The sequence below is a fragment of the Schistocerca serialis genome, unplaced genomic scaffold (assembly GCF_023864345.2).
Source record: "Schistocerca serialis cubense isolate TAMUIC-IGC-003099 unplaced genomic scaffold, iqSchSeri2.2 HiC_scaffold_1420, whole genome shotgun sequence".
Taxonomy (NCBI): Eukaryota; Metazoa; Arthropoda; class Insecta; order Orthoptera; family Acrididae; genus Schistocerca; species Schistocerca serialis.
Window position 1 is genome coordinate 6,984,409 of NW_026047648.1, and position 26,873 is coordinate 7,011,281.

At 45.0% G+C, this 26,873-nt stretch overlaps 1 protein-coding gene across 1 annotated transcript in view; it reads right to left on the reverse strand.

Moving 5' to 3' along the window:
• The window catches only part of LOC126443015 (tyrosine-protein phosphatase corkscrew-like), a 223,504-nt gene that overhangs the window by 175,322 nt on the left and 21,309 nt on the right, over positions 1-26,873 (reverse strand). Inside the window, exons 2-3 of the mRNA XM_050090863.1 lie at positions 18,771-18,893; positions 16,612-16,824 (exon numbers count right to left, since the gene is read on the reverse strand). Coding sequence (XP_049946820.1) covers positions 16,612-16,824; positions 18,771-18,893 — 336 coding nt within the window. The remainder of the gene's footprint in view (positions 1-16,611; positions 16,825-18,770; positions 18,894-26,873) is intronic.

Consider the following 26,873-nt stretch of genomic DNA (forward strand, 5'->3'; position numbering starts at 1 on the left):
AACTAGATTCACGGATGAAAATACAATAGACTATGGAAACTATCGCATCTTCAAGAGCAAGACTGACAAACGAATTGCCAATGGTACGCCACTCCTGGCCATGGCATTTGCGGTGCACAGAAATATATTAGGCTCAATTAGAGAGGTCTCTTCCATAAATAATCGCCTCATGACCATGCGTATCCAGTGCGCCAACAAGAAATACACATTGATAAATGTTCATGCACCCACAAACATAGACAACAAAAAACGCCAACTACGAACTGAAAAATTCTGGACTAAACTTGAAGATGTCATGGCCAAAATTCCCCGGGATGATATCAAAATCTTAATGGCAGATTTCAATGCACAAATTGGCAGAGAGAAAGAACACCAAAAAACTGTAGGAAAATATCCAGCACACAGATTCACCAACAGAAACGGACTGAGATTTATTGAACTATGCCAAAAAAATAATCTAAAAATAATGTCTACATCTTTGAGAAAAAAACCTAGAAAACAAAAGACCTGGAGGTCCCCCATACAAGAGATCGGCGAATATCAGATTGACCACATTGCCATCTCCTATTTCGTACAGAAAGAGACCCATGATGTCCAAGTCCGCAGAGGGGCGAACATTGACTCAGACCACTACTTAACACGCATTGAAGTGAAATTCACCCCAAAAAAATTGTATCCGAAGAAAACACACATGATGAAATTTGACACACGAACAATCAAAGAAACCAATCTGAAGGAGGAGTGGGAAAAGGAACCAGCTGACTCTTGGGAAAAATTTCGAACAAAAATTACATAGAATGAAGAAGGCAAAAGAACTGATCCCATTGAAAAAGAACACAAAACACCCCTGGTGGGACTCTGGATGTGAAAAAGCGCTGAAAGAAAGAAAGCCTTTCTGAAGTATAACAGTAAAAAATCCCCAGAAAATCTAGATCACTTCCACAACACCAGAAGACAAGTGGCAAAAACAATCAGACAAGTCAAGAGGAAGTACCTCAAGGAACAGTGTGAGTCTATTGAAGAAAATTTTCGTAACTATAATGTACGAGACTTCTATAAGACCTTTGCTGGGAGAATCAATGGATACGGCTCACGAAATCTATGTTTCAGAAAACCAGATGGAAAACTAGCGCTCACAAATCGGGAAAATTGTGAGGAGCTGGTAAGATACTTTTCCGGACTCCTCAATTGCCCTGAACCTTCTTCAAGATTCCCTCAAGAAACTGCTATCTACACAAATCCAGAATCCCCACCACCTACACTAGAGGAGATCCAAAGACATATTCATAGACTGAAAAACAACAAGGCATCCGGAGAAGATAATATCACTGCAGAACTACTTAAAAATCTTGGACCAAATTCCCTCAAAGAACTCACTCAAATCATCACAGACATTTGGCAGACAGAAAAACTACCAGAAGATTGGAAATGCGCCCTAATTCATCCACTGCATAAAAAGGGAGACATGGCAGATATAAACAACTATCGAGGAATCTTCCTTCTCCAAGTCACTTATAAAATCCTCTCAGCTTGTCTTCTTCAACGAACACAAGAACAACTCGAACACAGTATTGGTGAATACCAAGCTGGCTTTCGCCCTCACCGATCCTGTGCAGAACAAATTTTCAATTTGAAGACAACACTAAAATACAAAGCAGTCAGAAACAGTCCGATCATTTGTTCCTTTGTTGATTTCGCAAAGGCTTATGATTCAATCGATATTCAATCTCTCTTTATTATCCTTGAGGAGCTAGGACTCGATCCGAAAACCCTAAACCTTATCAAAGAAACGCTCACAAACACAACTTCTAAGATAAAATTCCTGGGTGAAATATCAGAGCCCTTCCTGATCAAAACCGGCGTCAGACAAGGTGACGGCTTGTCTCCACTCCTCTTCAACCTTGTCTTAGACAAAGTCAGCCGAGAATGGGAAAAAGAACTGAAGAATCAAAATTACTGGAAGCCTATACAACTAGGAAGATCTAAAGATGGTATTAAAATTTCATGCTTGGCATTTGCAGATGACGTGGCCATTCTAGCAGAAAACGAGACCACAGCAATTAAACAGATAGACATTCTCAAAGAATGCGCCGAAAAAGTTGGGCTACAAATTTCCTTCCAAAACACCAAATTCATCTGCTCAAAATTTGAAACTCAAAAACTGACTACAAAATATGGACAAATTGAGAGTGTTCCATTCTTTAAATACTTAGGCGAGGTCCTAGAACCCACAGGGGGAGAGAAAACTGCACAAAAAGTTCGACTGCAAAAACTGAAAAGAGCATACTGGAAAACCCACAACATCTACAATAAAAAGTGTCTCTCCATTCACTCAAAAATACGACACTACAATACAGTAACCAAGCCCGAAGCACTATATGCCAGCGAAACACTCACACTCCATAGAAAAGGCGACCTGGAAGGCATCCTGAAAGAGGAACGCAAAATTATCAGAAAGATTCTTGCCCCAAAAAAAACGGAAGATGGATACAGGTTACAGTCTCGGAAAACTACAGAAAAATTATCTAACCTCGCCGCAGACATCCGGAAAAGAAGACTAAAATTATACGTCATATCCACAGACTCCCAACACCCAGACTCTCCCGCAAAATTTTAATATACATTGAAAAATTGAAAACCATACCCTGGATACAAGAAACCAAAACAGATCTAGCAAATGCACAAATAAATTCTTCAGAAGTTATAAACAGAAATGTATACAGGCAAAAAATCAATAGTTGGAAAGTACAACCCGAGAATGAAGTTTGCAAGAGACAGGGGACAAAATGGACAGAGGAAAGAAAGAGAATTCATGGGGAAAGAATGAGAGAAGTTTGGAGAATTAAAAAATTGAATCGGAAAAGCTTTGCATGATCCGTATGGGTCCAATCGCACATAATAATAATAATGGGCCAGTAAGAAAAATTGTGCTTTAGGTCGCAAAAAAAAGAGAAAATAAATTCGCAGAAATAGCAGAAAAAAGGACAAATTAGCAGGGATATAATCGCTAATGTGTGGCAAATTCGGTGTTTTTCAGACACTTGCAAAAGTACTAGCGTACTGTCGTTTTGCAAGACTATCACTGCAAAAATGTACGTCAGGCTCTGTAATACTGTAAAAGTGCCGTATCGTACCGGAAACTACCAAAAATCGAGTGCATCTGAACTGTGACACCTATCGCAAAGAAGCAGGATGTAATATCACTTGCCCTTAAAACTTACGTAGCTGGTTTATTCGCGGTATCAAATGGATACTGTTAAAATGTCTGTGCAACATATATAAATAATCCACGACACGTACGAAAAGAATCCGTCTGTACTAGGGATGTAGTGACATTCTAAATATACAGGGCGCTATACGGACAAACACACGACGTCCCGAGAACACGTCACCATGCCGGCAATGTATTTTGACAACACAAAATCTGTTCTGCGCACGTGAATGCTCACTCCAGAGATATTTACTCTATGGTTACGAATGTGTTGTAATATGCTCTTTGGCTCCACAGATGTTAATACCTTCATCTCGGTACTGAGAAAACAAGATGGCTGGAGCACGCTTGCCATTCGAGCAACTAAAATGTATTGTGAAGGGGTTTTTCAAGTTTGATACTGCTGTCGAATTGCAACGTGAGCAGAGGCGGCCGTTTGAAACAGGACCGCCAAACCCAGCTGATAATTAAACGCATCACGGAGAAGTTTGAATTGCGTGGAACGATGTGATATTCACAGGAGGTCAGCGTGCAGCTACAACTCCTGCTTCTTCGGCTCTCGTGTGCGAAGCTGGGCTTAGCAGTACAAGTGCACGAAGAATTCTGAAAGCTGCAAAGTGGAAAGTTTACATACCACGATTACTGCACGGGATCCTGATCGCCGAATGCAATTTTGCGAATGGTATCGGAAATGGTAACTGACGGCGAAGGCAGTGTGGAGTGGCGAAACGCAAGCGCAATTTACACTTAGTGGAACCGTGAATCGGCGTAACAGTGTTTCCTTGGCACAGAAAAATCCGCATGTTTACGTGGATAATGCGGTAAATCTAGCAGGGGGTTCGTGTATGGTGTGGACTGTCATCCAGGGGCTTACTAGAACCGTTTTCTTTGACGCAGCTGTCACTAGAGAAGTGTACCCGGAGATGTTACACACACCGATTTTGCCAGGTATATGTTGTTGTTGTTGTTGTTGTTGTTGTTGTTGTGGTCTTCAGTCCTGAGACTGGTTTGATGCAGCTCTCCATGCTACTCTATCCTGTTCAAGCTTCTTCATCTCCCAGTACCTGCTGCAGCCTACATCCTTCTGAATCTGCTTAGTGTATTCATCTCTGGGTCTCCCTCTACGATTTTTACCCTCCACGCTGCCCTCCAATGCTAAATTTGTGATCCCTTGATGCCTCAAAACATGTCCTACCAACCGATCCCTTCTTCTGGTCAAGTTGTACCACAAACTCCTCTTCTCCCAATTCTATTCAGTACCACCTCATTAGTTATGTGATCTACCCATCTAATCTTCAGCATTCTTCTGTAGCACCACATTTGGAAAGCTTCTATTCTCTTCTTGTCCAAACTATTTATCGTCCACGTTTCACTTCCATACATGGATACACTCCATACAAATACTTTCAGAAACGACTTCCTGACACTTAAATCTACACTCGATGTTAACAAATTTCTCTTCTTCCGAAACGTTTTCCTTGCCATTGCCAGTCTACATTTTATATCCTCTCTACTTCGACCATCATCAGTTATTTTGCTCCCCAAATAGCAAAACTCCTTTACTACTTTAAGTGTCTCATTTCCTAATCCAATTCCCTCAGCATCACCCGACTCAATTCGACTACATTCCATTATCCTCGTTTTGCTTTTCTTGATGTTCATCTTACATTCTCCTTTCAAGACACTGTCCAACGCGTTCAACTGCTCTTCCAAGTCCTTTGCTGCCTCTAACAGAATCCACTATAGGAGTCCACTACACACAGTTGGCGGCTACACGGGTAGCGGGGGCTGTGTGGAAGGGACTGAGCAGTTTTTTAGGTTAGAGGTCCTCAGGGAAACACAGAAGGGGCGTCCGTCTAAAAGTGGACCGGTAAAACACGGTAAGGTAGTTGTACAGACGATTGGTATTGTAGTTGCAACTTGTCATAGCTGTGTTGGGAAAGATCCAGAGCCCCGAGCCCAAATAGAAAGCACTGAAGCTCAAATAGTTATACGTAGGGAAAGATGGCTAAAGCCAGAAATAAGTTCAGCCGATATTTTTTCAAACGATCTTACAGTGTTCAGAAAGGGTAGATTAAATACAGTTGGTGGTGTTTATTGCTGTCAGGGGTAGTTTGCCTTGTGGCGAAATTGAAGTAGATAGTTCGCGTGACGTAGTATGGGTAGAGGCTACACCTGATAATCGGACTAAACTATTAATTGGATGGTTTTACCAACCCTCCAATTCAGAAGATATAGTTGCTGAACAGTTCAAAGATAACTTGTGTCTCATTTCAAGTAAGCACCCCGATCATACAATTACAGTCGGTCGTGACTTGAATCTACCCTCCACATGCTGCAAAAATTATACGTTTAAAGCCGGCGGCAGGCATTAAACGTCATCCGAAACTGTACTGAATGCTTTCTCAGAAGATTACTTTGAACGATTAGTTCATCAGCCCACTCGAAGCGTAAATGGTTGCGAAAGCATACTTGACCTTTTAGCAACAAATAATCCTGGACAAATAGTGAGTGTTGTGACGAATACAGGGATTAAGGCAGTTGCTGTTAGGCTGAATACCGTAACACCTACAACCATCTAAGAGAAATGCAAAGTATATCTATTTAAAAAAGCTGATAAAAATGCTCTTAACACCTTTTTAAGAGACAGTCTTCACTCCTTCCGATCTGACCATGTAAGCGTAGAATAGTTGTGGAATGTTTTCAAAGAGGTAGTATCGACAGCAATTGAGAGATATATACCACATAAATTATTAAGTTATGGTACTGATCCCCCATGGTACACAAAACGGGTCAGATCGTTGTTGCAGAAGCAGCGAAAAAGGCATGCCAAATTTAAAAGAGCGCAAAATCCCCATGACTGGCAAAGTATACCCAAGTTCCAAATACAGCGCGGATTTCACTTCGAGATGCTTTTAATAATTTCCACAACGAAATGCTGTCTCGAAATCTGGCAGAAAACCCAAGGAGGTTCTGGTCATACATAAAGCACACCAGTGGGAAGACGCAGCCAATACCTTCAGTGCGCGATAACAACGGTGAAGTCACTGATGACAGTGCCACTAAAGCAGAGTTATTGAACACGGTTTTCCGAAACTCCTTCACCAAACATGAAGTAAATATTCCTGAATTCCAGTCAAGAACAACTGCCAAAATGCGAAACATAGAAGTAGATATCGTACGTGTAACAAAGCAGGCAATAAAGGCAAGGCTTCCGGTCCACACTGTATACCAGTCAGGCTCCTCTCAGAGTACGCTGATAAAAAAGCTCGATATTTAGCAATTATCCACAACCTCTCGCTCACAGAAACATCCGTACCTGAAGACTGGAAAATTGTTCAAGCCACACCAATACCCAAAAACGGAAGTAGGAGTAATTCGCTGAATTACAGGCCCATATCACTAACGTTGATTTGCAGTAGGGTTTTGGAACTCATACTGTATTCGAACATTATGAAGTACCTCGAAGAAAACTATCTATTGACATATAGTCAGCACGGATTCAGAAAATATCGTTCTTGTGAAGTAATAAGTGCTATCGACAGGGGATGTCAAATTGATTCCATATTTTTAGATTTCCAGAAGGCTTTCGACACCGTTCCACACAAGCGTCTTGTAACCAAACTGCGTGCCTACGGTGTATCGCCTCAGTTGTGCGACTGGATTCGTGATTTCCTGTCAGAAAGGTCACAGTTCGTAGTAATAGGTGGAAAGTCATCGAGGTAAAGATAAGTAATATCCGGCGTTCCCCAAGGAAGTGATATAGCCCCTCTATTGTTCCTCATCTATATTAACGACATTGGAGACAATCTCAGTAGCCGTCTTAGTTTGTCTGCAGATGATGCTGTCATTTACCGTCTTGTAAAGTCATCAGATGATCAAAATGAATTGCAAAGTGATTTAGATAAGATATCTGTATGATACGAAAAGTGGCAATTGAGCCTCAATAAGGAAAAGTGTGAAGTTATTCACACGAGTACTAAAAGAAATCAGCTAAATTTCGATTAGGCGGTAAGTCACACAAATCTGAGGGCTGTAAATTCATCTAAATACTTGGGGATTACAAGTACAAATATCCTGAATTGGAACGATCACATCGATAATGTTGTGGGGTAGAGCAGACCACAGACTGCGATCCATTGGCGGAACACTTGGAAGGTGCAACAGGTCTACTAAAGAGACTGCTTACACCACGCTTGTCCGCCCTATTCTGGAGTATTGCTGTGCTGTGTGGGATCCGCAACAGGTGGGACTGACGGATGACATAGATAAAGTACAAAGAAGGGCAGCTCGTTTTGTATTAGCGCGAAATAGGGGAGATAGTGCGACACACGTGATACGTGAATTGGAGTGGCAATCATTAAAACAAAGGCGTTTTTCGTTGCGACAGGATCTTTATGATATTTCAATTATTAGTTTTCTCTTCAGATTGCCAAAATATTCTGTTAGCACCCACCTACATAGGGAGAAATGATCATCACGAGAAAATAAGAGAAATCAGGGCTCGCACAGAAAAATTTATGTGCTCGTTTATCCCGCGTGCCGTTCGAGAGTGGAGCGGTAGAGAGGCAGCTTGAAGGTGGTTCATTGAACCCTCTGCCAGGCACTTTATTGTGAATAGCAGAGTAATCACGTAGATTTGGATGTAGGCGCACAAGCTTTGCCGGATGACAAGTTTCCGAGGAATTGGATCAGACGAAAAGCACCCACTGAGTTCCCTCCACGATCGGCTCATCTAACACGTATGGACTTTTACTTGTGGGAAAGTGTGAAAGATAACGTCTATCTACGTAATCCACGGACGCTGGAGGAACTTCGCCACTGTAACATTGACTGACGTAGTTGCGGCGACCGCTCGTCCTTCTGTTGTGTGTATAGCCGCCAACAGTGAAGATTTTGAACATTTTAAGTAATCATGTGCTAAATTGAGCCGTCCAGAGCAACCGAGCGGTTCTAGGTGCTACAGTCTGGAACTGCGCCACCGCTACGGTCGCAGGTTCGAATCCTGCCTCGGGCATGGATGTGTGTGATGTCCTTGGGTTAGTTAGGTTTAAGTAGTTCTAAGTTCTAGGGGGACATGACAGATGTTAAGTCGCATAGTACTCACAGCCGTTTGTGATTTGTCAAATGATTTGATCCATCTTTTTCGAAAGTATAAATTCGCCGAGCAATGGAAAAGATGTCTACATCTACATGGTTACTCTTACATGGTCACACTTAAGTGCCTGGCAGAGGCTTCACCGAACCATTTTCATACCATTTTTCTACCATTCCACTCTCGAATGGCGCGTGGGAAAAAGGAACACCTAAATCTTTCCTTCCGACCTCTGATTTTATTATTATGACCATTTCTCCCTACGTAGGTGGGTATCAAAATAATATTTACGCATTCGGAGAAGAAAGTTGGTGATTGAAATTTCGTAAATAGATCTCGCGGCAAAGAAAGCCGACTTTGTTTCAGTGACTGCCATCCCAACTCACCCCTACTGCGCTGTAACACGAAAGAGGCTGCCCTTCTTTGAACTTTTTCGATGTCCTCCATCAATCCTATGTGGTAAGGATGCCATACCGCGCAGCAATATTCCAGCAGAGGGCAGAAAACTGCAATGTAGGCTATCTATTTAGTGGGTTTGTCGCATCTTCTACGTGTTCTGCCAACAAAGCGCAGTCTTCATTTCGCCGTCCCCACAGTACTATGTGGTATTTCCAATCTACGTTGCTCGTAATTGTAATTCCTAGGTATTGATAGTCCTTAGATTTGTGCGATTTATCGTATACCCAAAATTTATAGGATTTCTTCTAGTACCCATGTGGATGACCTCGCACTTTTCTTTGCATAGTGCCAATTGCCACTTTTCGCACCATACAGAAATTCTCTCTAGATATTTTGTGATTGGAATTGATCGTCTGATGAATTTACTAGACGGTAAATTAGAGCGTCATCTGCAAAACAATCTAAGGGGGGCTGCACAGATCATCACCTAGATCATTTATGTAAATCAGGAACAGCAGAGGGCCTATGACACTACCTTGCGGAACGCCAGATATCACTTCTGTTCTACTCGATGGTTTACCGTCTATCACTACGAACTGTGACCTCTCTGAGAGGAAATCACGAATCCACTCACACAACTGAGACGATACTTCATATGCACTCAATTTGATTAACAGTCGCTTGTGAGGAACGGTATCAAAAGCCTTCTGGAAATCTAGAAATATGGAATCGATCTGAGATCCCTTGTGGACAGCACGACGTTTTCAACTGCCAACAACAAACTAAATATTCGAAACTGCTGAAAACGCACACGTACACCAGGAAAATGTGCAGGAACAGAACAAAAGAAAATTTTGCAAATTGGATGTACTCGTATAACAAGTCCGCGGGTTGAATAACACTTGGGCGGTCTTTTGTTCTACTGATTTTTATTTGTATGAACTAGTTTTCTCCTTATTAGGCCATCTTCCGGTAACTACTGGCTATTGTTTACAAGGAGCTTCTTACGAACCAAACATTCTGGACTAAGGTACAAGGCACTTACATACGATCTTTAGTTGCGGTATTTTCTTTGGAACTGTCAGACGGGTCTTTTGACTTTTTGTTCTGTAAATCACATTTTATGGTTTGTCAGTACCAGGTATGACAACAATTAGAATTATTTAGAACACACATTATTGCAAAATTACAATTTTTTGGTATTTGTTGTGAACAGTTGCACTGGAGACTAATTGTTGGTTGTACAACAGTGATGTCTTCTTTACGGGTTTACATTTGATTATTAGAAGAATTGTGCATTAACATACAGAGGGGTCCAAAAAAATGTGACCACTGCTTAAAACAAATTGACAGAGTTGTCTCATCTCTGGCAGTGTAATAGTTTGTAATTCCGGCAATCGCCACACAAGCGTTGTATTGCGTTGTTTTGTTTTGTCAGATGCCAGTCGCCAGATAGTGTTTTGTTCTTAGTTGCACCTAGTAACTCGAGTAAACATGGCTGGCGAAGACTTACATTCGATGAAAGGAAGTTTTGAACTGGTATGTTAAGTACGAGAACATTAATGAGGTTCAACGGCAATGCCAAAATGAGTATCAAACAGTGCCACCGACACGTTTGACGATTCGTCGCATTCGAGACAAATAAGAAGCCGAAGGCTGTGTTACGGATGTACAGAAACAACGATCTGGACGACCTGTAACAGTAACAAGTCCAGCTAACTCCCGTCGTGTGTTACAACAATTCACTCGCTCACCGCAGAAGTCTGTGGGACAGTGTGCCCGTGAAACCGGAGTGAGTCGCTCAAGCGTTCGGCGAATTTTGAAGACAGCAAAGTGGAAGTGCTACATCCCACGACCCAGATGGTAGAATGGAGCACTGCGAGTGGTTTACTAACATGGTGCGCAACGATGAAGAGTTTGCAGGGATGATTGTGCGGTCTGACGAGGCACAGTTCAAACTCAGTGGTACAGTAAATCGGCACAACTGCATCTGCTGGGCCGCCGAAAATCCGAACGTCCGTGTAGACAAAGCCGTGAATTTGCCCGGAGTAAATGTGTTGTGTGGGCTCGATTGGGCCATTCTTGTTTGACGGCGCAGTTGCCGGTGAGGTGTACCTTCAGAAGCTTCAGACATCCATTTTACCTGCCTTCCGAGACCTGTACGGAGACGGAAGAGTTTACTTTCAACACGATGGTGCCCCAGTCCACTGCCAAAATCGTGTTAGGGCGTGTCTCGACGAAAATCTACCAGGAAGATGGATAGGCCGTAGAGGTGCTGTGGAGTATCCACCACTCTTATGGACTTTTACCTGTGGGGAACACTAAAGGACGTCGTTTATCGACAAAAGCCACGCACATTGGGTGAACTTCGAGAATCCGTCGTACACTCGTGTGCAAATATCCAACTGAACACGTTGCAGTCAGTAGTTCGTGCAGCAGTTCGGCGGTATCGCTTGTGTGTGGATGTTAATGGTTACCATTTAGAACAACTACAGTGATATCTTCAAGTTGGACTTTAAGCTACACTTTCACCAAAAATGAGACAACTCCGTCGATTAGTTTGCAAGTTATGGACATTTAAACAGTGGATACATTTTTCTTGGACCCCTCTGTATACCATGTACTACATTGTTACAGTTGAGTTACAGTTAGGAATGAAACACATAAAGGATATTACATTATACTGGGGCGTGAATTTGTTTACTATTGGGACACTTTGTGGTTAGCAGCAGGTTTACTTTACTGTGTGAAGTTTAAGAGTGGTGATGTGCTCAGTTGCAACTGGTCATTTAGGACCAGCTGGGGATTTAGGGCTAAGTGTTAATTTCAATTGCTTCTAGTAGGCTGGGTTTCCTGCCTTTGTTGGCCATATGTAGCACTTCTGTGTGTGTCAGATTTTTGTGTCCTCCTTTGAGCACAGGTTCAGCTAAAGTGGAGTCTGAAGTCAGTCAGCCTTGTCGTTATGGCCCGGCCCGTTTCACCACAAAGTACGGTTTATGGCAGTCAGTGCAGGTTATTTTGTAGACTCCACTGTTGCTTAGTTTGTCTGTTTTGCCCTTCCTGATGAATAGGAGATTAGCTGTAGTGCCTCTTACACAAAATGACGTTTTATAGTTTTGGGATTTCAGTGTTTTGGCTAGACTGTCTGACAGCTTACCTAGATATGGAATAGTACAACAGCTGGATTTTAGTGTGCTTGTAATTGCAGAGCGGGCACAAATGTTAGGGCAAGATTTTCCTTCTTTGTTTCTTCACATATATGTGCGAGAAGAGGAGTTATTGGGACAACCCAGAACCCTGGCTCTAGTTCGGAAATTCACCTTAGCGAAGACCTTTTGAAATTAACGAAGGTTAATAGTTGTTTCAAGAATGATGATGGCTCTGTTCCAGGCAAGAGACTTCTAGTATTTGCTTGCGAATGGAACTGTGCTTATGGATGGCACATTTGACAGCTGTTCGAAACAGTTCATACAATTGTACACAATCCATGTCGACATCGGAAGTACAGAAGAGGCAACTAAGATATTTCCTGTTTTATTTGCTTTGCTGCCAGACAAAAGTCAAAATTCATTCGTAAGACTTTTTTCTGGATTGAAATCTAAGATGCCTGGGTGGTCACCAAAAACTGCAGTGCTAGATTTTGAAATGGCTACAATTAAAGCAATGAATTCAGTGTTGCCTGAAACACAACTTTCCGGTTGTAATTTTGACTTTAACCAGTGTCTGTGGAAGAAGATACAGCAACTGGGACTAACGGAAGACTACAGGGATAGGGAGGGTGTCCGATTGTTTTGTCGCGTGTGTGCTGCAGTGGCACGTTCTCCACTTAACACTGTCGATGAAGCGTGCATTTTAATAATGGAACAAATGCCCAGTGGAGAGATCACAGCATTTGCAGACTATATGGTTGATCAGTGGATGGAAAATCCTAATATACCTATTGAAATGTGGAATGTTTTTAACCAACGACACAGAACGACGAATGCTGTCGAAGCTTGGCATAGAAAACTGAACTCCTCAATAAATCAGAAACATCCAAATGTGTACTTTCGATTGAAAATCTGAAGGAGGAGGCAGTATGCTATTTTTGAAATTACAAAAGATTCCATTGGCCTACCTCTTCAAAAAAGAAAGAAACGGTACATAGATCTTGACAAAAGATTAAAAGACGTACTACGTGCATTAGCCAGTCCTAAGCCTGGGTAAAATATGAAGGGATGTTATTTTCATGTCAGTCGGAAAGTTCACGGTTACGATATTTATTTGTAGTCGGAAACACGAGCGTCACCACGGAGGGAGTCTAGAGATTCGAAAAGTTGCATCATAAAAAATGTACCGTGATGTTGGGATTTGCTGTGGGCCTTAAAAATGATGGTGTTTCAAAACGGTATGTGTAAATACAGCACACATTTTACCGGGAACAAAAATTTCGCGAAGTTAACTTGCCGATTCTGGAATTTCGTCATTTATGTCATACGAAACCAATTATTTGTATTTGGTGGATCTCATTCACAAAAGTGGCAACGGCCTTGCCGCTGTGGATACACCGGCTCCCATGAGATCACCGGAGTTAAGCGCTGTCGGGCGTGGCCGGCACTCGGATGGGCGACCATCCAGGCCGCCATGCGCTGTTGCCATTTTTCGGGGCGCACTCAGCCTCGTGATGCCAATTGAGGAGCTACTCGACTGAATAGTTGCGGCTCCGGTCAAAGAAAACCATCCTAACGACCGGGAGAGCGGTGTGCTGACCCCACGCCCCTCCTATCCGCATCCCCAAGGAGGACGACACGGCGGTCGGGTGGTCCCCGTAGGCGACATGTGGCCTGAAGACGGAGTGCCATTCACAAAAGTAGGCTGTTAACGGTTTCTAAAGTTCTAATACAAAATCTGCTATTTTTTGAATTTTTAACTAAACAAAGCAAATTTTACTTGGTAAATTTCTTACATAACATGGTAGCTCGTCCTGTGAAGCTTCTAGGATTTTTGGTGAGGAAGGTGGAATGAGGACTCAGACAGCTGGTTGCCCACTTTTCTGCCAGAGTCCTCCAAACACGATCATATTTGCCTTTATTGTGCTCCAACAGGAGCATTTTTCAGCTGATTAGTATTTACTTCATTTTATAAAGATGAAATTCCAACTATATGAACTTTGGTGGAGTCATCTGCATTGAGCAACGAATTTTATCATTTGTAGACATCAAGAACAACACTCTAGTTATCGAGACTTTATACGCCACATCTAACCACAGGAAAATATTCTGTAATTTCTTTCAGATGAACAAGCCCATTGTCGCGTAAATAATTATCTAATTACTAACAGTAAACCCGGCGTTGCCCGGATATTTCTTCATCCCAGTTTTATGTCAGTTCATCCCCTCTTGCCTCATCTCTCGTCTCTCTATCCACCTGCTCCTTCCGCCCATCCGTCTCTCTTTCCATCTCCTCCATCTGCCCCCCCCCCCTCTCTCTCACAACACTTCATCCTCCTCTCCTTCTCCATCCATCTTTCCTTCTCTGTCCACCTCCTCCGCTTTCTCTAATACTACATCAAATTCACAATAACACCCCGAATTTATGTATTTATTACAGTGTTCTATTAGTCATTCCCCATCTTCCCCCTTTCTCTGTTTACCTGCTGCTCCCTCTCTCTTTTAATTTGCTTCTGTCACTTCTCTGGTTTCACCTCCTCCACCTCCCCGCCCCCATCACGTTCTCCTCTCTCCGTATATCTCGTCCTCCGCCTCCGTCATGCCATCTCCTCTTTCCCCGTTTAAGAAAAAATACGTATATCTGCCAACTTTCGTGCTGATTGACGAGACGATGTCGAATTTATTTAAAGGTAGGCCAACCGTCCGCCATCCGGCATACGTTGGTTTGTATAAATGCCTTCAGCACGAAAAGATACATAGATGAGCCAATTCCCAAGCTGATCTGTCAAACGGTGTGGAATTCTGTTGTAAGGTACCCTCCGCCGTACACAGTATGAAATTTGACGTAGACGGTGAGGTTCCCCTCGTTTTGAAGATCAAATGCGCAAAATTTCATGAAGATCGGAGCAAGACTGTGGCTTTTCCGGAAGTAAAGTACATTCGACCACGCACTGAAAGAATTTTTATGAAGACAGTAATCTTCCTCTCGGTTTGGGAAATATGGATTCATTTTTCTACACCCCGCTCGCTCTATTGCGAAACATAAATAACAGATTCGAACAACAGAAATGAAGTACAGGGTTATTACAAATGATTGAAGCGATTTCACAGCTCTACAATAACTTTATTATTTGAGATATTTTCACAATGCTTTGCACACACATACAAAAACTCAAAAAGTATTTCTAGGCATTCACAAATGTTCGATATGTGCCCCTTTAGTGATTCGGCAGACATCAAGCCAATAATCAAGTTCCTCCCACACTCGGCGCAGCATGTCCCCCATCAATGAGTTCGAAAGCATCGTTGATGCGAGCTCGCAGTTCTGGCACGTTTCTTGGTAGAGGAGGTTTAAACACTGAATCTTTCACATAACCCCACAGAAAGAAATCGCACAGGGTTAAGTCGGGAGAGCGTGGAGGCCATGACACGAATTGCTGATCGTGATCTCCACCACGACCGATCCGTCGGTTTTCCAATCTCCTGTTTAAGAAATGCCGAACATCACGATGGAAGTGCGGTGGAGCACCATCCTGTTGAAAGATGAAGTCGGCGCTGTCGGTCTCCAGTTGTGGCGTGAGCCAATTTTCCAGCATGTCCAGATACACGTGTCCTGTAACGTTTTTTTCGCAGAAGAAGAAGGGGCCGTAAACTTTAAACCGTGAGATTGCACAAAACGCGTAAACTTTTGGTGAGTTGCGAATTTGCTGCACGAATGCGTGAGGATTCTCTACCGCCCAGATTCGCACATTGTGTCTGTTCACTTCACCATTAAGAAAAAATGTTGCTTCATCACTGAAAACAAGTTTCGCACTGAACGCATCCTCTTCCATGAGCTGTTTCAACCGCGCCGAAAATTCAAAGCGTTTGACTTTGTCATCGAGTGTCAGGGCTTGTAGCAATTGTAAACGGTAAGGCTTCTGCTTTAGCCTTTTGCGTAAGATTTTCCAAACCGTCGGCTGTGGTACGTTTAGCTCCCTGCTCGCTTTATTCGTCGACTTCCGCGGGCTACGCGTGAAACTTGCCCGCACGCGTTCAACCGTTTCTTCGCTCACTGCAGGCCGACCCGTCGATTTCCCCTTACAGAGGCATCCAGAAGCTTTAAACTGAGCATACCATCGCAGAATGGAGTTGGCAGTCGGTGGATCTCTGCTGAACTTCGCCCTGAAGTGTCGTTGCACTGTTATGACTGACTGATGTGAGTGCATTTCAAGCACGACATACGCTTTCTTGGCTCCTGTCGCCATTTTGTCTCACTGCGCTCTCGAGCGCTCTGGCGGCAGAAACCTGAAGTGCGGCTTCAGCCGAACAAAACTTTACGAGTTTTTCTACGTATGTGTAGTGTGTCGTGACGATGTGTCAATGAATGGAGCTACAGCGAATTTATGAAATCGCTTCAATCATTTGTAATAGCCCTGTAATGATTTCTGTCGTATAAGGGGCAACATTGCTATTAAATAATAGCAACGAGATTACGAGAGCAGTCACTTTCAGTGTTACGTAAAATAACGTTATACCTTGTGAATTATCACGACACAAAACGAGGATGATAAGCAATGTGGGAGTTGCTTCCGTTTGCGTTTGAAACTCTCGGAGAGGGAGGGGTGGGAGGGGGCAGCAAGGGGAGCCTCGATTTGTTTTGCCGGCCCGGGTTTAGCGCGCCACAGCTGGTAGGAAGCCAGCCTCGGTCTACCTCTAGAGATGAAGACGGCGGCGTCGTGAGACGTGGAGAGAGGTAGGTGTGTGTGTGTACTCACCGCTCGGTGCAGGACGCAGCGGCCTCCGGCTGCTGGCTGCAGTTGAGCGGGCAGCGCAGCTCGATCAGCTCCCCCGACTTCTCGCGCAGCTGGCCCTGGTTCTCCGTGTAGTACTGCACCAGCTCCGACAGCGTCGCGAACTTCTCGCCGCCGTACAGGTCGTAGAAGTCGCCGGTGTTCTGGATCTTGATGTGCGTCACCTCGCCGTTCCTCCTGCCCCGGGCACACACAGAGACACACACAGAAGCAGTCATTCCACTGTCCACTGTGCGTGTCTACGTACAGGCACGGTGCACGCTTAGAGGCGGGCCGCACCAGCTCCCCGCTCACCCATGTCTCTCTCTCTCTCTCTCTCTCTCTCTCTCTCTCTCTCTCTCTCTCTCTCTCACACACACACACACGGCCTCTGGGACACGACTAGCAGCTCAACACTGATCAACCGGAAAACTTAACTCCCGATGTCCTTCGACAAAAGCCAGTTCGAAAATTGCAGGCATACTTATGCACATTACTAAAAAAAAAAGCACATATCGCGAAGGAATTACTCGAATAGGACGGAGATCTGTAGATATCAGATAGATCTGCAGAAAAACGTTTCAGATGTGTTACGACCCGTCGCTCTACCCTTCATTCGATCCCTGCGAAACCCTACATTTCAGCAGGATAATGCACGACCGTACGTTGCAGGTCCTGTACGGGCCTTTCTGGACACAAAAAATGTTCGACTGCTGTCCTGGCCAGCACATTCTCCAGATCTCTCGCCAACTGAAAACGTCTGGTCAATGGTGGCCGAGCAACTGGCTCGTCACAATACGCCAGTCACTACTCTCGATGAACTCTGGTATCGTGTTGAAGCTGCACGGGCAGCTGTACCTGTACACGCCATCCGAGCTCTGTTTGACTCAATGCCCAGGCGTATAGAGGCCGTTATTACGCCCACAGGTGGTTGTTCTGGGTACTGATTTCACAGGATCTATGCACCCAAACTGCGTCAAAATGTAATCACGTATCAGTTCTAGTATAATATATTTGTCCAATGAATACCCGTTTATCATCTGCATTTCTTCTTGGTGTAGCAATTTTAATGGCCAGCAGTGTGTGTAATCACATCTACCGATTTCCCTCCTCCGCGATGCGTCTTTTTCTTCTGTTAGAGTGTATTCTACAACTACATCTACATTGATACTCCGCAAGCCACCCAACGGTGTGTGGCGGAGGGCACTTTACGTGCCACTGTCATTACCTCCCTTTCCTGTTCCAGTCGCGAATGGTTCGCGGGAAGAACGACTGTCTGAAAGCCTCCGTGCGCGCTCTAATCTCTCTAATTTTACATTCGTCATCTCCTCGGGAAGTATAATTAGGGGGAAGCAATATATTCGATACCTCATCCAGAAACGCACCCTCTCGAAACCTGGCGAGCAAGCTACACCGCGATGCAGAGCGCCTCTCTTGCAGAGTCTGCCACTTGAGTTTATTAAACATCTCCGTAACGCTATCACGCTTACCAAATAACCCAGTGACGAAACGCGCCGCTCTTCTTTGGATCTTCTCTATCTCCTCCGTCAACCCGACCCGGTACGGATCCCACACTGATGAGCAATACTCAAGTATAGGTCGAACGAGTGTTTTGTAAGCCACCTCCTTTGTTGATGGACTACATTTTCTAAGCACTCTCCCAATGAATCTCAACCTGGTACCCGCCTTACCAACAATTAGTTTTATATGATCATTCCACTTCAAATCGTTCCGCACGCATACTCCCAGATATTTTACAGAAGTAACTGCTACCAGTGTTTGTTCCGCTATCATATAATCGTACAATAAAGGATCCTTCTTTCTATGTATTCGCAATACATTACATTTGTCTATGTTAAGGGTCAGTTGCCACTCCCTGCACCAAGTGCCTATCCGCTGCAGATCTTCCTGTATTTCGCTACAATTTTCTAATGCAGCAACTTCTCTGTATACTACAGCATCATCCGCGAAAAGCCGCATGGAACTTCCGACACTATCTACTAAGTCATTTATATATATATTGTGAAAAGCCTCCCTGCCTACATACGTGTTGAGCCCCGCAGAATGCGCCCTGTGAGCGGATGCAGGCGTGGCCGCCTCGCCACGGCAGTTAACAGTGTCAGTCAGTGGGTTGTAAGAGTTACCTGACGGAGAGCGTGAGGTCCCCCGGGTTGCTGCGGCTCGGCCTGGCCAGGAAGCTGCCGTCGAAGCCTCGCTCCATCAGCAGCAGCTCCGCCTCGATGCCCGAGATGTTGGGGTGGAACCACCTGCAACAGCCAACAGCGCACACACACTCCCACCTGACGTCTAATGTTGATCGGGTAAAATTAGAAAAAAAGAAGAAGAAACAAAACATTAGTGTAATACCGAAAAGTGAAACCAAAGATAAAGACAAAAAATGTAAAGGAAACTGAAAGAAGAAAATGTAAATAGAGTAAGACAAACAGAAGGTGAATTGCAAAAACAAAGCTAAAGCGTATTTAAAAAACGAAAAGTATAGCGGAAAAGAAGGGAAATCAGATGGAAGAAACAGACAAATCGAAAAGAATACAGCAATAAAAAAGTAAATAAAAACAAGTCCAAACTATTTATCGTCCATGTTTCACTTCCATACATGGCTACACTAGAAGCTTTCGAAATGTGGTGCTACTAAGAATACTGAAGATTAGATGGGTAGATCACATAACTAATGAGGAGGTATTGAATAGAATTGGGGAGAAGAGTTTGTGGCACAACTTGAGTAGAAGAAGGGATCGGTTGGTAGGACATGTTCTGAGGCATCAAGGGATCACCAATTTAGTATTGGAGGGCAGCGTGGAGGGTAAAAATCGTAGAGGGACACCAAGAGATGATTACACTAAGCAGATTCAAAAGGCTGTAGGTTGCAGTAGGTACTGGGAGATGAAGAAGCTTCCACAGGACTGAAGACAACAACAACAACAACAGCAACAAAAAGTCTAAGAAAAATCAATGAAATTGCAACGAAAAGCAGAAAGTGAACGATTCTAAAATACGACAAGAATAGAAAACAGTAACGACCGAAAAAACGAAACAATCAACAAATGATTGGCGACTCCATGGCGTGTTGTGTGCACCACGACCAAACACCTTACAGCTTAGAGCGATCGCTCTAAGCTGTAAGCTTGTGGTTATAGCTTGATGCCAGTGCCTACCAATTTTAATTGTGTATTACAGCACTGAGGATGGTCACTAAGTGACCGAAAATCGATTTTGCGGACAATAAAACAACGAAGTACGACCAAAGCTGATTTCCCTTCCAGTTCTATCAACAAATGAAATGAATCGACGAACAACATCACTGCCAAACACAAAAAACACACCCGAGTGCAAACATTTAGAAAAACAGAAACACTGTAAAACGCAGTAATAATTAGAAAGCTCGGAAATTTGAAAAATAACAATAAAATGGAAAACTACCCATGAAGTTGTAAACTGCCGACAGGGTTAAAAAGAATACAAAACAATGAATAAAAAACGATAGTGAAATAGAAAAAACGAAAAAACGATAAAAAACTGGGGCAAAGTGACATGAAAATTGAAACGAAATAAGAAAATTTTTCAAGGAGTTATAATAAAATGGAAAAAAGAACGGGATATAAACTAAAGAAAAACGAGAAACTGAGAAAACATGCCAGGAGATAAATAACCGAGCAGGAAAACAAAGCTGTACTCGTTTTCTGATTAAGTCGTTTACGTGCTTTTGAATTTATGTGGCCCTTCGAACACCATGCCAACGGCCTCGCCGCAATGTTGACACCGATTTACGAGTAAAGCTCTCTCCGGCTGGGCCGGCACTCGGATGGGTGACCGTCCAGTCTGCCGCCCTCGTGAGGCCAGCTGGGGAGCTACTCGGTGGCGAAGCACTGGGATCGGCCAGGAGAGCGCTGTACCGACCACACGCCCCTCCGTATCCTCACCCAGCGACTCCGATCAGCTAAGGATGTCACGGCGGTCGGTCGTTACCGTTGCGCCTTCCGAAGCCTTTCGGACGCGGTTTACAGTTCCAGAGAGAATTAATAATCCAGTAAGTTTTTTTCAAGATCGACCATGAACGTGCTTAAACCAAATGAAAAATTCAACCAAGTCCTCAGTCTTCTTAACTGTTATGTCTATACAGGGTGTTACAAAAACGTATGGCCAAACTTTCATGAAACCTTCCTCACACACAACCAAAGAAAATATGTTATGTGGACATGTGTCCGGAAACGCTTACTTTCCATGTTAGAGCTCATTTTATAACTTCTCTTCAAATCACATTAATCGTGGAATGGAAACACACAGCAACAGAACGTACCAGCGTGACTTCAAACACTTTGTTACAGTAAATGTTCAAAATGTCCTCGGTTAGCGAGGATACATGGATCCACCCTCCGTCGCACGGAATCCCCGATGCGCTGATGCAGCCCTGGAGAATGGCGTATTGTATCACAGCCGTCCACAATACGAGCACGAAGAGTCTCTACATTTGGTACCGGGGTTGCGTAGACAAGAGCTTTCAAATCCCCCATAAATGAAAGTCGAGAGGGTTGAGGTCAGGAGAGCGTGGAGGCCACGGAATTGGTCCGCCTCTACCAATCCATCGGTCACCGAATCTGTTGTCGAGAAGCGTACGAACACTTCGACAGAAATGTGCAGGAGCTCCATCGTGCATGAACCACATGTTGTGTCGTACTTGTAAAGGCACATATTCTAGCAGCACAGGTAGAGTATCCCGTATGAAATCGTGATAACGTGCTCCATTCAGCGTAGGTGGAAGAACGTGGGGCCCAATCGAGACATCACCGACAATGCCTGCCCAAACGTTCACAGAAAATCTGTATCGATGACGTGATTGCACAATTGCGTGCGGATTCTCGTCAGCCCACACATGTCGATTGTGAAAATTTACAATTTGATCACGTCGGAATGAAGCCTCATCCGTAAAGAGAACATTTGCACTGAAATGAGGATTGACACACTGTCGGATGAACCATTCGCAGAAGTGTACCCGTGGAGGCCAATCAGCTGCCGATAGTGCCTGCACACGCTGTACATGGTACGGAAACAACTGGTTCTCCCGTAGCACTCTCCATACAGTGACGTGGTCAACGTTACCTTGTACAGCTGCAACTTCTCTGACGCCGACATTAGGGTTATCGCCAACTGCACGAAGAATTGCCTCGTCCATTGCAGGTGTCCTCGTCGTTCTAGGTCTTCCCCAGTCGCGAGTCACAGGCCGGAATGTTCCGTGCTCCCTAAGACGCCGATCATTTGCTTCGAACGTCTTCCTGTCGGGACACCTTCGTTCTGGAAATCTGTCTCGATACAAACGTACCGCGCCACGGCTATTGGCCCGTGCTAATCCGTACATCAAATGTGCATCTGCCAACTCCGCATTTGTAAACATTGCACTGACTGCAAAACCACGTTCGTGATGAAGACTAACCTGTTGTGTGCTACGTGCTGATGTGCTCGATGCTAGTACTGTAGAGCAATGAGTCGCATGTCAACACAAGCACCGAAGTCAACATTACCTTCCTTCAATTGGGCCAACTGGCGGTGAATCGAGGAAGTGCAGTACATACTGACGAAACTAAAATGAGCTCTAACATGGAAATTAAGCGTTTCCGGACACATGCCCACATAACATCTTTTCTTTATTTGTGTGTGAGGAATGTTTCCTGAAAGTTTGGCCGTACCTTTTTGTAACACCCTGTGTATCCTTATGGCACACTGTACCTTCATATTCCACCTTGTACTTGTTGCTCGCCCTTACGTCATTATTTTAGAACGGTCCTCAGTTGTGCGTTTGTTTTAGTGTGTAAGAACTAAATATCTCCAACACGGCGCAACGTCCGAAAAAAATGTTCTAGGTGTAAAGTTAACGTCAGTCTGTGCAACAAGTCGCCACATCCGAGATAAACGAAACAGTGGAACGTCGGGAGAGTCCACTTGAAGAGAAGTGACCCAGGCAGGCGAACAATCATACGGCACTGCGGAGAGACTTGAAATTCCAACACCCCGCACATACGGCGACTGGATGGAAACACACACCGAAGTCACTAACCCTGATGGCGGGGTCCGACGGCAGCCACCGAAACCAAGCATTCCCACGGTTTGGGGACTCAGCGGAACCAACCCAGCAGGGAACAGAAAAGTACGCTGCCATACAAGCATCTTATTTGCCAGAAGTGTCAATGCCTAACTACATTATTTGTAGTGGACAATCAAGTTAGCAACTGTAAAGTGAATTTCGAACATAAATAGGAACCGTTAAAGGTAGAATCAAATCCGTCTGTCGTGACTTGAAGAAGGAAGTACACTTCGTATTTGTCAATTGCTTCAAAATGGCTCTAAGCACTGTGGGACAACATCTGAGGTCATCAGTCCTATAGAACTTAGAACTACTTAAACCTAACTAACCTAAGGACATCACACACATCGATGCCCGAGGCAGGATTCGAACCTGCGACCGTAGCAGTCGCGCCGTTCCAGACTGAAGCGCCTAGAACCGCACGGCCACACCGGCCGGCGGTGTTCTATAGGGTTGACGTGAGGACTCTGTGCAGACCAGTCCATTCATTACACGGATGTCACTGCCCTGTAACCGTTACGCCACAGGCCGTGCATTATGAACAGGTGCTCGATCGTGTTGAAAGATGCAATCACCATCCCCGAAGCAAGAAGGTGCTTAAAACACCAATGTAGGCGTGTGCTGTGATAGCGCCACGCAAAACAAGGGGTGCAAGCTCCCTCCATGAAAGACACGACCACACCATAACACAACCGCCTCCGAATTTTACTGCCGGCACTACACACGCTGGCAGATGACGTTCACCGGGCACTCGCCGTACCCACACCCTGCCATCGGATCGCCACGTCGTGTACCGCGATTCGTCACTCCACACAACGTTTTTCCACTGTTCAGTCGTCCAATGTTTACGCTCCTTACACCGAGCGAGGCGGCATTTGGCATTTACTGGCGCGATGTGTGCCTTATGAGCAGCCGCTCGAGCGTGAAATCCAAGTTTTGTGAGCTCCCGCCTAACTGTCGTAGTACTTGCAGTGGCTCTTGATGCAGTCTGGAATTCCTGTGTCCGGATAGATGTCTGCCTATTACACATTACGACCCTCTTCAACTGTCGGCGTTCTCAGCCAGTCAACAGACGAGGTCGGCCTGTACGCTTTTGTGCTGTACGTGTCCCTTCACGTTTCCCCATCGCTGTCACATCGGAAACAGTGGACCTAGGGATGTTCAGGATTGTGGAAATCTTGCCTGCCGGCCGCGGTGGTCTAGCGGTTCTAGGCGCTCAGTCCGGAACCGCGCGACTGCTACGGTCGCAGGTTCGAATCCTGCCTCGGGCATGGATGTATGTGATGTCCTTCGGTTAGTTAGGTTTAAGTAGTTCTAAGTTCTAGGGGACTGATGACCACAGATGTTAAGTCCCATAGTGCTCAGAGCCATTTGAACCAAATCTTGCCTACTGACTTATGACACAAAAGTGACACTCGGTCACCCGACCACGTTCGAAGTCCGTGAGTTCCGCGGAGCGCCCCATTCTGCCCTCTCACGATGTCTGATGACTACTGAGGTCGCTGATATAGGATACCTGGCAGCGCAATGCACCTAATACGAAAAACGTTCGTTGTCGGGGGTGTCCGGATACTTTGGATCACGTAGTGTATTATATGTTGCCGCGTCGGGCGTGCCCGCAAAGTAACCAGGAGGCAAGCAACGTCGCGTTAGGCAGCGGTCGTAATTTTTTGGCTTATCAGTGTACCTCCCGTGGGTGGGGAGACTGTTGTCGTTGGGTTGTTACGGCAATCGACATGGAGACTGAACGGAAAGCAGTCTGCTGGAAAATTGGTTGCCTGATCACCGCCTTGTAGTCCGATTCGCGAGTAAGACCGTACTGCAGTTGCCTCTCTAAATTCTGGCGCGAACGAAAAAATGGCTGACATCGAAATAACTGCCCAAGGAACAGAAAAGCAAGTGAAATCTCTCAACAGAGGAAAGGCCGCTGGACCCGATGGGATACCAGTTCGATTCTACACAGAGTACGCGAAAGAACTTGCCCCCCTTCTAACAGCCGTGTACCGCAAGTCTCTAGAGGAACGGAAGGTTCCGAATGATTGGAAAGGACCACAGGTAGTTCCAGTTTTCAAGAAGGGTCGTCGAGCAGATGCGCAAAACTATAGACCTATATCTCTGACGTCGATCTGTTGTAGAATTTTATAACATGCTTTTCCCTCGCGTATCATGTCGTTTCTGGAAACCCAGAATCTACTCTGTAGGAATCAACACGGATTCCGGAAACAGCGATCGTGTGACACCCAAATCGCTCTATTTGTTCATGAGGCCCAGAAAATATTAGATACAGGCTCCCACGTAGATGCCATTTTCCTTGACTTCCGGAAGGCGTTCGATACAGTTCCGCACTGTCGCCTGATAAACAAAGTAAGAGCCTGCGGAATATCAGACCAGCCGTGTGGCTGGATTGAAGAGCTTTTAGCAGACAGAACGCAGCATGTTGTTCGCAATGGAGAGACGTCTACAGACGTTAAAGTAACCTCTGGCGTGCCACAGGGGACTGTTACGGGACCATTGCTTTTCACAATATATATATAAATCACCTAGTAGATAGTGTCGGAAGTTCCGTGCGGTTTTTCGCGGATGATGCTGTAGTATACAGAGAAGTTGCAGCATTAGAAAATTGTAGCGAAATGCAGGAAGATCTGCAGCGGATAGGCACTTGGTGCAGGGAGTGGCAACTGACCCTTAACACAGACAAATGTAATGTATTGCGAATGCATAGAAAGAAGGATCCTTTATTGTACGATTATATGATAGCGGAACAAACACTGGTAGCAGTTACTTCTGTAAAATATCTGGGAGTATGCGTGCGGAACGATTTGAAGTGGAATGATCATATAAAATTAATTGTTGGTAAGGCGGGTGACAGGTTGAGATTCAATAGGAGAGTCCTTAGAAAATGTAGTCCATCAACAAAGGAGGTGGCTTACAAAACACTCGTTCGACCTATACTCGAGTATTGCTCATCAGTGTGGGATCCGTACCAGGTCGGGTTGACAGAGGAGATAGAGAAGATCCAGAGAAGAGCGGCGCGTTTCGTCACAGGGTTATTTGGTAAGCGTGATAGCGTTACGGAGATGTTTAGCAAACTCGAGTGGCAGACTCTGCAAGAGAGGCGCTCTGCATCGCGGTGTAGCTTGCTGTCCAGGTCTCGAGAGGGTGTGTTTCTGGATGAGGTATCGAATATATTCCAGAATGAGATTTTCACTCTGCAGCGGAGTGTGCGCTGAAATGAAACTTCCTGGCAAATTAAAACTGTGTGCCCGACCGAGACTCGAACTCGGGACCTTTGCCTTTCGCGGGCAAGTGCTCTACCATCTGAGCTACCGAAGCACGACTCACGCCCGGTACTCACAGCTTTACTTCTGCCAGTACCTCGTCTCCTACCTTCCAAACTTTACAGAAGCCCTCCTGCGAACCTTGCAGAACTAGCACTCCTGAAAGAAAGGATACTGCGGAGACATTGCTTAGCCACAGCCTGGGGGATGTTTCCAGAATATTTTAATCTGCCAGGAAGTTTCATATCAGCGCGCACTCCGCTGCAGAGTGAAAATCTTATTCTGGAAACATCCGCAAGGCTGTGGCTAAGCAATGTCTCCGCAGTATCCTTTCTTTCAGGAGTGCTAGTTCTGCAAGGTTCGCAGGAGAGCTTCTATAAAGTTTGGAAGGTAGGAGACGAGGTACTGGCAGAAGTAAAGCTGTGAAGACGGGGCGTGAGTCGTGGTTGGGTAGCTCAGTGGTAGAGCACTTGCCCGCGAAAGGCAAAGGTCCCGAGTTCGAGTCTCGGTCCGGCACACAGTTTTAATCTGCCAGGAAGTTTCATATCGAATATATTGCTTCCCCCTACTTATACCTCCGGAGGAGATCACGGATGTAAAATTAGAGAGATTCCAGCGCGCACGGAGACTTTCCGGCAGTCGTTCTTCCCGCGAACCGTACGCTATTGAAACAGGAAAGGGAGGTAATGACAGTGGCACGTAAAGTGCCCTCCGGCACACACCGTTGGGTGGCTTGCGGAGTATAGATGTAGATTCACTGCGGCGCGAGGCGCTGCAGCCTTTGTTTGTTTTTCCTCCGCTACTCTCGGGCCTGAATATTGAGCCGTGTCGGCAGAATAGGACGTCGCGTGCGCTCTTGTCGCCCCCTGCGCTCC